Source organism: Gigantopelta aegis, chromosome 13, assembly GCF_016097555.1.
Source record: "Gigantopelta aegis isolate Gae_Host chromosome 13, Gae_host_genome, whole genome shotgun sequence".
Lineage (NCBI taxonomy): Eukaryota > Metazoa > Mollusca > Gastropoda > Neomphalida > Peltospiridae > Gigantopelta > Gigantopelta aegis.
Window position 1 is genome coordinate 40,421,801 of NC_054711.1, and position 13,188 is coordinate 40,434,988.

The 13,188-nt window shown below is 34.9% G+C and overlaps 1 protein-coding gene across 1 annotated transcript in view; it reads right to left on the minus strand.

Annotated features, from left to right (window-relative positions):
- The window catches only part of LOC121387534 (protein PTHB1-like), a 101,003-nt gene that overhangs the window by 35,800 nt on the left and 52,015 nt on the right, over positions 1-13,188 (minus strand). Inside the window, exons 22-23 of the mRNA XM_041518687.1 lie at positions 7,959-8,076; positions 6,432-6,523 (exon numbers count right to left, since the gene is read on the minus strand). Coding sequence (XP_041374621.1) covers positions 6,432-6,523; positions 7,959-8,076 — 210 coding nt within the window. The remainder of the gene's footprint in view (positions 1-6,431; positions 6,524-7,958; positions 8,077-13,188) is intronic.

A 13,188-nucleotide genomic window follows, 5' to 3' on the forward strand; every position in this document is an offset into this window, starting at 1 on the left:
CATTGGGTGTCAAACAGTGTAAGCTTTTATTGAATGGATGGACGTTTAACGACACCCCAGCACAAAAACAGCGATCGGCCATTGGGTGTCAAACAAGGTAAGCTTTTATTGAATGGATGGACGTTTAACGACACCCCAGCACAAAAACAGCGATCGGCCATTGGGTGTCAAACAGTGTAAGCTTTTATTGAATGGATGGACGTTTAACAGTGTAAGCTTTTATTGAATGAATGGACGTTTAACGACACCCCAGCACAAAAACAGCGATCGGCCATTGGGTGTCAAACAGTGTAAGCTTTCATTGAATGGATGGACGTTTAACGACACCCCAGCACAAAAACAGCGATCGGCCATTGGGTGTCAAACAGTGTAAGCTTTCATTGAATGGATGGACGTTTAACGACACCCCAGCACAAAAACAGCGATCGGCCATTGGGTGTCAAACAGTGTAAGCTTTCATTGAATGGATGGACGTTTAACGACACCCCAGCACAAAAACAGCGATCGGCCATTGGGTGTCAAACAGTGTAAGCTTTTATTGAATGGATGGACGTTTAACGACACCCCAGCACAAAAACAGCGATCGGCCATTGGGTGTCAAACAGTGTAAGCTTTTATTGAATGGATGGACGTTTAACGACACCCCAGCACAAAAACAGCGATTGGCCATTGGTTGTCAAACAGTGTAAGCTTTTATGGAATGGATGGACGTTTAACGACACCCCAGCACACAAACAGCGATCGGCCATTGGGTGTCAAACAGTGTAAGCTTTTATTGAATGGATGGACGTTTAACGACACCCCAGCACAAAAACAGCGATCGGCCATTGGGTGTCAAACAGTGTAAGCTTTCATTGAATGGATGGACGTTTAACAACACCCCAGCACAAAAACAGCGATCGGCCATTGGGTGTCAAACAGTGTAATCTTTTATTGAATGGATGGACGTTTAACGACATCCCAGCACAAAAACAGCGATCGGCCATTGGGTGTCAAACAGTGTAAGCTTATATTGAATGGATGGACGTTTAACGACACCCCAGCACAAAAACAGCGATCGGCCATTGGGTGTCAAACAGTGTAAGCTTATATTGAATGGATGGCTGTTTAACAACACCCCAGCACAAAAACAGCGATCGGCCATTGGGTGTCAAACAGTGTAAGTTTTTATTGAATGGATGGACGTTTAACAACACCCCAGCACAAAAACAGCGATCGGCCATTGGGTGTCAAACAGTGTAAGCTTTTATTGAATGGATGGCTGTTTAACAACACCCCAGCACAAAAACAGCGATCGGCCATTGGGTGTCAAACAGTGTAAGCTTTTATTGAATGGATGGCTGTTTAACGACACCCCAGCACAAAAACAGCGATCGGCCATTGGGTGTCAAACAAGGTAAGCTTTTATTGAATGGATGGACGTTTAACGACAACCCAGCACAAAAACAGCGATCGGCCATTGGGTGTCAAACAGTGTAAGCTTTTATTGAACGACTCACTCAGTCCTTTTTATTACTCATGTGGTTGAAAATATCTTGGTACATATCAAAGTGATACATCCCACTGGAACATCAAGTGGGACGTAACACTTCGACGTCACATGATGATGATGTCATCGATTATTATCAGCAATAATTGATTATGGATTTTTATAACTGATCATTAGTAGAGCCTAAATTTTCACTTTTTAATTATCACCGATCAATGGAACAACAGATGTACCATTGTCATGCCTTGTCTAGAGCTGGGCGGTAATGAAATTTGAGGTTCGGTATCAATATCGGTATTTTTGGAGTATTTACCTCGGTATCTGTACGGCATTCAAAATTGACACAATATGAATGGCGACACCGATATCAAGTGGTATTTTTAAAATATACCACAAAAATTGATGCCCCATGATGTAACATTTAAAAAAAAAAAAAAATTCTAGCCAGAGACCGGATCCGGGATAGACATGCCTAGTGGTATAGGAACTTGTATAAAGAGTTCTCTCTCTCTCTCTCTCTCTCCCTAACCTGATCCTGTCCTGTACGGAGGAGCCGGCCGAGGCCAGCACCTGTGCCCAGGACAGACGTGCACTACAACAGCTCGCTCTGAATGTGCACGTTAAACACTCTGACTTGACCTGCGCTGACCTGGCCTAAACTGAACTCAAGACATTGAAATCTCATCAAGTCAGTATCATAACAATCTTATTCTGTTTTATCCATTTACATACAAAGTTATAGACATATCAAAATATAACATACCAGTCTATTTCTGTTTAATTACCAGTACCCGACAAAGAAGTTAATGAGTAATATATTAAACTAACCATTATTAGCCTGAAAGCTCATTCTATGATGGTAATTTGCACGACATAAAGACATACTCAGTCTTTTAAGTTTTTTTTAGTCTTGGTGAGATTAGTCAAAACTATATTTGCTTATACCATTTCAAAAGTACATCTCTAGGAGACTATTGGAGTTGGTTGAAGTTTAAAGTTTTGTTTTGTTTATTGATACAACTAGAGTACACTGTTTATTGATACAACTAGAGTACACTGATTATTGATACAACTAGAGTACACTGATTATTGGTACAACTAGAGTACACTGATTATTGATACAACTAGAGTACACTGTTTATTGGTACAACTAGAGTACACTGTTTATTGATACAACTAGAGTACACTGTTTATTGATACAACTAGAGTACACTGTTTATTGGTACAACTAGAGTACACTGTTTATTGGTACAACTAGAGTACACTGTTTATTGGTACAACTAGAGTACACTGTTTATTGATACAACTAGAGTACACTGTTTATTGGTACAACTAGAGTACACTGTTTATTGATACAACTAGAGTACACTGTTTATTGATACAACTAGAGTACACTGTTTATTGGTACAACTAGAGTACACTGTTTATTGGTACAACTAGAGTACACTGTTTATTGGTACAACTAGAGTACACTGTTTATTGATACAACTAGAGTACACTGTTTATTGGTACAACTAGAGTACACTGTTTATTGGTACAACTAGAGTACACTGATTATTGGTACAACTAGAGTACAGTTTATTGATACAACTAGTGTACACTGATTATTGATACAACTAGAGTACACTGATTATTGGTACAACTAGAGTACACTGTTTATTGATACAACTAGAGTACACTGATTATTGATACAACTAGAGTACACTGATTATTGATACAACTAGAGTACACTGATTACTGATACAACTAGAGTACACTGATTATTGGTACAACTAGAGTACACTGATTATTGGTACAATTAGAGTACACTGATTATTGATACAACTAGAGTACACTGATTATTGATACAACTAGAGTACACTGATTATTGGCAGTTGGATATAGTCTTCTGAGAAAACAGCCAAGAGTTAACGTTTCCATAGCCAGGACAGCACATAAAACAGCCAAGCGTTAACGTTTCCATAGCCAGGACAGCACATAAAACAGCCAAGAGTTAACCTTTCCATAGCCAGGACAGCACATAAAACAGCCAAGAGTTAACCTTTCCATAGCCAGGACAGCACATAAAACAGCCAAGCGTTAACCTTTCCATAGCCAGGACAGCACATAAAACAGCCAAGCGTTAACCTTTCCATAGCCAGGATAGCACATAAAACAGCGAAGAGTTAACCTTTCCATAGCCAGGACAGCACATAAAACAGCCAAGCGTTAACCTTTCCATAGCCAGGACAGCACATAAAACAGCCAAGCGTTAACCTTTCCATAGCCAGGACAGCACATAAAACAGCCAAGCGTTAACCTTTCCATAGCCAGGACAGCACATAAAACAGCCAAGCGTTTTTCATAGCCAGGACAGCACATAAAACAGCGAAGAGTTAACCTTTCCATAGCCAGGACAGCACATAAAACAGCCAAGCGTTAACCTTTCCATAGCCAGGACAGCACATAAAACAGCCAAGCGTTAACCTTTCCATAGCCAGGACAGCACATAAAACAGCCAAGAGTTAACCTTTCCATAGCCAGGACAGCACATAAAACAGCCAAGAGTTAACGTTTCCACAGCCAGGACAGCACATAAAACAGCCAAGAGTTAACGTTTCCATAGCCAGGACAGCACATAAAACAGCCAAGAGTTAACGTTTCCATAGCCAGGACAGCACATAAAACAGCCAAGCGTTAACGTTTCCATAGCCAGGACAGCACATAAAACAGCCAAGAGTTAACATTTTTGGATATGGTACTATGAAACTGAATAAAAGAAAATGGGTTAAGTTTAGAGTTACGGTTAAGAAAATCATACAGTAATGATAAAGAGTCATTAATTTTGTCAAACGGTTAACATAAAAAAATTAAATCTGCAAAAAATTTAAGGTATGGTGCCATACCTGTTTTACCCTCTGGCTGAAACCCTGCAGTCCTGTGAAACTGATTGGAATGGGGGAAAAGAAAAACTCAGTCTATATGTCAGTCAGTCTACCAAAGGAATTCTATTCTAGCTCGCACCCCAACACTTTAAGTACAAACTTATCAAGACAGGACAAGACAAAACAATTTTTATTCAGTATATAGGCCATAGGCCCATAATACAGTCAGAAACTGTTATACATGTTTGCGCATGTGTAGTGTTTGCACATTTTACTATATGTATATATTTAAATATTTAAGTATTTCTAAGTTTTTGCACATTATAAAGATAAAGACATACATTGAATAATGCATCCAAATTTTCTGATGTCATAATATCTATAAAGGTTTGCAATCAATGATTTTTTTTATAAATTTAGAAATATGGTGATCTCTTAGTACATTATAATGCTTACATACAAGCAAACTATGGAGTTCATCCTCAATATATCTTAATTCATGATCCAGAAACTTATCATGAATCATATAGATCACTGGACAGATACTTCTAAAGGTCAGTATCTGACATCATTTTAATGAGTACAAGGACCTAAACCGTATTGACATTTCAGCATATCGGAGGACATATAAAGTTTAACAAATGAACCTCCAGCCCCAACTTACCTGAAGATCTATTCAAGGGAGGTAACCCTATCGGCTTCAAGTCATTCAGACTGTTATATGTTTAACAAATATTAACAAATGAACCTCCAGCCCTGACTTACCTGAAGATCTATCCAAGGCAGGTAACCCTATCGGCTTCAAGTCATTCAGACTGTTATATGTTTAACAAATATTAACAAATGAACCTCCAGCCCTGACTTACCTGAAGATCTATCCAAGGGAGGTAACCCTATCGGCTTCAAGTCATTCAGACTGTTATATGTTTAACAAATATTAACAAATGAACCTCCAGCCCTGACTTACCTGAAGATCTATCCAAGGGAGGTAACCCTATTGGCTTCAAGTCATTCAGACTGTTATATGTTTAACAAATATTAACAAATGAACCTCCAGCCCTGACTTACCTGAAGATCTATCCAAGGCAGGTAACCCTATCGGCTTCAAGTCATTCAGACTGTTATATGTTTAACAAATATTAACAAATGAACCTCCAGCCCTGACTTACCTGAAGATCTATCCAAGGCAGGTAACCCTATCGGCTTCAAGTCATTCAGACTGTTAAATGTTTAACAAATATTAACAAATGAACCTCCAGCCCTGACTTACCTGAAGATCTATCCAAGGCAGGTAACCCTATCGGCTTCAAGTCATTCAGACTGTTATATGTTTAACAAATATTAACAAATGAACCTCCAGCCCTGACTTACCTGAAGATCTATCCAAGGCAGGTAACCCTATCGGCTTCAAGTCATTCAGACTGTTATATGTTTAACAAATATTAACAAATGAACCTCCAGCCCTGACTTACCTGAAGATCTATCCAAGGGAGGTAACCCTATCGGCTTCAAGTCATTCAGACTGTTAAATGTTTAACAAATATTAACAAATGAACCTCCAGCCCTGACTTACCTGAAGATCTATCCAAGGCAGGTAACCCTATTGGCTTCAAGTCATTCAGACTGTTAAATGTTTAACAAATATTAACAAATGAACCTCCAGCCCTGACTTACCTGAAGATCTATCCAAGGCAGGTAACCCTATTGGTTTCAAGTCATTCAGACTGTTATATGTTTAACAAATATTAACAAATGAACCTCCAGCCCTGACTTACCTGAAGATCTATCCAAGGGAGGTAACCCTACTGGCTTCAAATCATTCAGACTGTTATATGTTTAACAAATATTAACAAATGAACCTCCAGCCCTGACTTACCTGAAGATCTATCCAAGGGAGGTAACCCTATCGGCTTCAAGTCATTCAGACTGTTATATGTTCTACAAATATTAACAAATGAACCTCCAGCCCTGACTTACCTGAAGATCTATCCAAGGGAGGTAACCCTATCGGCTTCAAGTCATTCAGACTGTTATATGTTCAACAAATATTAACAAATGAACCTCCAGCCCTGACTTACCTGAAGATCTATCCAAGGCAGGTAACCCTATCGGCTTCAAGTCATTCAGACTGTTTTCTACATCTTTCTGTCTCTTCTTCTTCTTCTTCTCCCTAAAAAAACCAAACAAATATATAAATACATTAAATTGTAAGGATTATTTTTCTTAACCGGCCATAACTTTCACAGGTGTCAATTTATGCATCTGATTGTGACAGCTTAAGACACAATAAAATTGACTGTTTTACTAACAATAAATATTATGAAATATTGGGATATATTACTTAATTTCCTACAAAAACTTGCAATCAGTATAATGCTAGATGAGAACTATGCTAATAGGAGAAACTTATTCTGTGAAAGTCCCAATCCTATGATATTCAATGTTGGGCTAGTAAATAACTACTACTATAACTACTACAAATTACTTCAACCTGTTTCATTTTGCTTAACCCGTTAATTGTGGACATAGTATTTCTATGACCACTGGCTATCAAAATATGTAACAATATGTAGGAAGAATTCCCCATATAATACAAGCAATAAAGATAAGAAAAACTGATAAATGACTCCAAATAAATCAGAGCCAAATCAAAAGATGTCCGAACCAAACAGCGAAGGAAAAAAGAAGAAAGTTAGTCACTTGACCGGAACTAGAGGGAGTATGCAGGGGCGGGACGTAGCCCAGTGGTAAAGCGTTCGCTTGATGCACGGTCGGTCTGGGATCGATCACCATCAGTGGGCCCATTGGGCTATTTCTCGCTCCAGCCAGTGCATCACGGCTGGTATATCAAAGGCTGTGGTATGTACTATCCTGTCTGTGGGATGGCATATATAAAAGATCCCTTGCTGCTAATCAAAAAGAGTAGCCCATGAAGTGGCGACAGCGGGTTTCCTCTCTCAATATCTGTGTGGTCCTTAACCATATTTCCGACGCCATATAACCATAAACAAAAAAATACTGAGTGCATTATTAAATCAAACATTTCCTAGAGGTAGTATGCAGTAGAAGAATTTATGCCATCCCATTGGCTTTTGGGATGTTTGGACCAGGCTACTAGCCATGGGTGTGTGTGTGTGTGTGTGTGTGTGTGTGTGTGTGTGTGTGTGTGTGTGTGTGTGTGTGTGTGTGTGTGTGTGTGTGTGTGTGTGTGTGTGTGTGTGTGCACTTGTTTCAGGACAGATCATGTAAAAAGAAATAATATTTTGTAATTTTTCCTCATCTGTCATCTACAGCCCAGTGGTAAATCGCTCGCCTGATGCGCGGTCAGGGTGGGATCGATCCCCATCGGTCGGCCCATTGAACTATTTCACATTTTCAACCAGTGTACCATGACTGGTATATCAATGGTTGTGGTATGTGTCATGCTGTCCTGTTTGTGAGATGGTGCATATAAAAGATCACTTGCTACCAATGGGAAAATGTAGCAGATTACCAAATGTTTGACATCCAACAGCCGATGATTAATGAATCAATGTGCTCCAGTGGTGTCGTTAAACAGAATAAACTTTAATAAATGTTTTTCATCTGTCACATACACCACGTACCTGTATTTGGTGTTGTTAATAGTCATCATTTCGTTGCCTTCTACAATAGAGTCTAACTCCCCATTCTCCACCACAGACTTGCTTGGTGCCGATACGTGCAATTTACTCTCACGTTTTTCTGTGGATAAAACAACATATACATACTTGAGTATCTCGATTCTGTTTAAAAAAAACCACATACACATTTTAGTGTCTCGATTCTGTGAAAAAAATCCCACACATATTTTAATCTGTCGCTTCTGTGAAAAAACAACAAACAAGCAATTTTACTCTCCCACTTTTCTGTGGATAAAACAACACATACACATTAAAGTTTAGTCTCTCGATTCTTAGAGGAAAAAAACATGTACATAATTTAGTCTTTGACGTCTGTAAAAAACAACACATATATAATTTAGTCTTTAACTTCTGTGAAAAAACATGTACATAATTTAGTCTTTGACGTCTGTAAAAAACAACACATATATAATTTAGTCTTTAACTTCTGTGAAAAAACACGTACATAATTTAGTCTTTGACGTCTGTAAAAAACAACACATATATAATTTAGTCTTTAACTTCTGTGAAAAAACATGTACATAATTTAGTCTTTGACGTCTGTAAAAAACAACACATATATAATTTAGTCTTTAACTTCTGTGAAAAAACATGTACATAATTTAGTCTTTGACGTCTGTAAAAAAACAACACATATATAATTTAGTCTTTAACTTCTGTGAAAAAACACGTACATAATTTAGTCTTTGACGTCTGTAAAAAACAACACATATATAATTTAGTCTTTAACTTCTGTGAAAAAACACGTACATAATTTAGTCTTTGACGTCTGTAAAAAACAACACATATATAATTTAGTCTTTAACTTCTGTGAAAAAACACGTACATAATTTAGTCTTTGACGTCTGTAAAAAACAACACATATATAATTTAGTCTTTAACTTCTGTGAAAAAACACGTACATAATTTAGTCTTTGACGTCTGTAAAAAACAACACATATATAATTTAGTCTTTAACTTCTGTGAAAAAACACGTACATAATTTAGTCTTTGACGTCTGTAAAAAACAACACATATATAATTTAGTCTTTAACTTCTGTGAAAAAACACATACATAATTTAGTCTTTGACGTCTGTAAAAAACAACACATATATAATTTAGTCTTTAACTTCTGTGAAAAAACACGTACATAATTTAGTCTTTGACGTCTGTAAAAAACAACACATACATAATTTAGTCTTTAACTTCTGTGAAAAAACACGTACATAATTTAGTCTTTGACGTCTGTAAAAAACAACACGTATATAATTTAGTCTTTGACGTCTGTAAAAAACAACACATATATAATTTAGTCTTTGACGTCTGTAAAAAACAACACATATATAATTTAGTCTTTGACGTCTGTAAAAAACAACACATATATAATTTAGTCTTTGACGTCTGTAAAAAACAACACATATATAATTTAGTCTTTGACGTCTGTAAAAAACAACACATATATAATTTAGTCTTTGACGTCTGTAAAAAACAACACATATATAATTTAGTCTTTGACGTCTGTAAAAAACAACCCGTATATAATTTAGTCTTTGACGTCTGTAAAAAACAACACATATATAATTTAGTCTTTGACGTCTGTAAAAAACAAACACATATATAATTTAGTCTTTGACATCTGTAAAAAACAACACATATATAATTTAGTCTTTGACGTCTGTAAAAAACAACACATATATAATTTAGTCTTTGACGTCTGTAAAAAACAACACATATATAATTTAGTCTTTGACGTCTGTAAAAAACAACACATATATAATTTAGTCTTTGACGTCTGTAAAAAACAACACGTATATAATTTAGTCTTTGACGTCTGTAAAAAACAACACATATATAATTTAGTCTTTGACGTCTGTAAAAAACAACACATATATAATTTAGTCTTTGACGTCTGTAAAAAACAACACGTATATAATTTAGTCTTTGACGTCTGTAAAAAACAACACGTATATAATTTAGTCTTTGACGTCTGTAAAAAACAACACATATATAATTTAGTCTTTGACGTCTGTAAAAAACAACACGTATATAATTTAGTCTTTGACGTCTGTAAAAAACAACACATATATAATTTAGTCTTTGACGTCTGTAAAAAACAACACGTATATAATTTAGTCTTTGACGTCTGTAAAAAACAACACATATATAATTTAGTCTTTGACGTCTGTAAAAAACAACACGTATATAATTTAGTCTTTGACGTCTGTAAAAAACAACACATATATAATTTAGTCTTTGACGTCTGTAAAAAACAACACGTATATAATTTAGTCTTTGACGTCTGTAAAAAACAACACGTATATAATTTAGTCTTTGACGTCTGTAAAAAACAACACATATATAATTTAGTCTTTGACGTCTGTAAAAAACAACACATATATAATTTAGTCTTTGACGTCTGTAAAAAACAACACGTATATAATTTAGTCTTTGACGTCTGTAAAAAACAACACGTATATAATTTAGTCTTTGACGTCTGTAAAAAACAACACGTATATAATTTAGTCTTTGACGTCTGTAAAAAACAACACATATATAATTTAGTCTTTGACGTCTGTAAAAAACAACACATATATAATTTAGTCTTTGACGTCTGTAAAAAACAACACATATATAATTTAGTCTTTGACGTCTGTAAAAAACAACACATATATAATTTAGTCTTTGACGTCTGTAAAAAACAACACATATATAATTTAGTCTTTGACGTCTGTAAAAAACAACACGTATATAATTTAGTCTTTGACGTCTGTAAAAAACAACACATATATAATTTAGTCTTTGACGTCTGTAAAAAACAACACATATAAAAAACAACACATATATAATTTAGTCTTTGACGTCTGTAAAAAACAACACGTATATAATTTAGTCTTTGACGTCTGTAAAAAACAACACATATATAATTTAGTCTTTGACGTCTGTAAAAAACAACACATATATAATTTAGTCTTTGACGTCTGTAAAAAACAACACGTATATAATTTAGTCTTTGACGTCTGTAAAAAACAACACGTATATAATTTAGTCTTTGACGTCTGTAAAAAACAACACGTATATAATTTAGTCTTTGACGTCTGTAAAAAACAACACGTATATAATTTAGTCTTTGACGTCTGTAAAAAACAACACGTATATAATTTAGTCTTTGACGTCTGTAAAAAACAACACATATATAATTTAGTCTTTGACGTCTGTAAAAAACAACACATATATAATTTAGTCTTTGACGTCTGTAAAAAACAACACATATATAATTTAGTCTTTGACGTCTGTAAAAAACACATATATAATTTAGTCTTTGACGTCTGTAAAAAACAACACGTATATAATTTAGTCTTTGACGTCTGTAAAAAACAACACGTATATAATTTAGTCTTTGACGTCTGTAAAAAACAACACATATATAATTTAGTCTTTGACGTCTGTAAAAAACAACACATATATAATTTAGTCTTTGACGTCTGTAAAAAACAACACATATATAATTTAGTCTTTGACGTCTGTAAAAAACAACACATATATAATTTAGTCTTTGACGTCTGTAAAAAACAACACGTATATAATTTAGTCTTTGACGTCTGTAAAAAACAACACGTATATAATTTAGTCTTTGACGTCTGTAAAAAACAACACATATATAATTTAGTCTTTGACGTCTGTAAAAAACAACACGTATATAATTTAGTCTTTGACGTCTGTAAAAAACAACACGTATATAATTTAGTCTTTGACGTCTGTAAAAAACAACACATATATAATTTAGTCTTTGACGTCTGTAAAAACACAACACATATATAATTTAGTCTTTGACGTCTGTAAAAAACAACACATATATAATTTAGTCTTTGACGTCTGTAAAAAACAACACATATATAATTTAGTCTTTGACGTCTGTAAAAAACAACACATATATAATTTAGTCTTTGACGTCTGTAAAAAACAACACGTATATAATTTAGTCTTTGACGTCTGTAAAAAACAACACATATATAATTTAGTCTTTGACGTCTGTAAAAAACAACACGTATATAATTTAGTCTTTGACGTCTGTAAAAAACAACACATATATAATTTAGTCTTTGACGTCTGTAAAAAACAACACATATATAATTTAGTCTTTGACGTCTGTAAAAAACAACACATATATAATTTAGTCTTTGACGTCTGTAAAAAACAACACATATATAATTTAGTCTTTGACGTCTGTAAAAAACAACACATATATAATTTAGTCTCTCACTTCTGTGCCACACGTACACATTTTAGTCACTAACGTTTATTAAAAAACCCACACAAGCAATTTACTCCGCGTTTTTCCTGTGAATAAAACAACACGTACACAATTTAGTCTCTCGATTCTGTGAAAAAAACCCACACAAGCAATTTACTCCGCGTTTTTCCTGTGAATAAAACAACACGTACACAATTTAGTCTCTCGATTCTGTGAAAAAAACCCACACAAGCAATTTACTCCGCGTTTTTCCTGTGAATAAAACAACACGTACACAATTTAGTCTCTCGATTCTGTGAAAAAAACCCACACAAGCAATTTACTCCGCGTTTTTCCTGTGAATAAAACAACACGTACACAATTTAGTCTCTCGATTCTGTGAAAAAAACCCACACAAGCAATTTACTCCGCGTTTTTCCTGTGAATAAAACAACACGTACACAATTTAGTCTCTCGATTCTGTGAAAAAAACAACACACAAACAATGTACTCTTGTATTTTCTGTGAATAAAACAACACACAAACAATGTACTCTTGTATTTTCTGTGAATAAAACAACACGTACACAATTTAGTCTCTCGATTCTGTGAAAAAAACAACACACAAACAATGTACTCTTGTATTTTCTGTGAATAAAACAACACGTACACAATTTAGTCTCTCGATTCTGTGAAAAAAACAACACACAAACAATGTACTCTTGTATTTTCTGTGAATAAAACAACACGTACACAATTTAGTCTCTCGATTCTGTGAAAAAAACAACACACAAACAATGTACTCTTGTATTTTCTGTGAATAAAACAAGACGTACACAATTTAGTCTCTCGATTCTGTGAAAAAAACAACACACAAACAATGTACTCTTGTATTTTCTGTGAATAAAACAACACGTACACAATTTAGTCTCTCGATTCTGTGAAAAAAACAACACACAAACA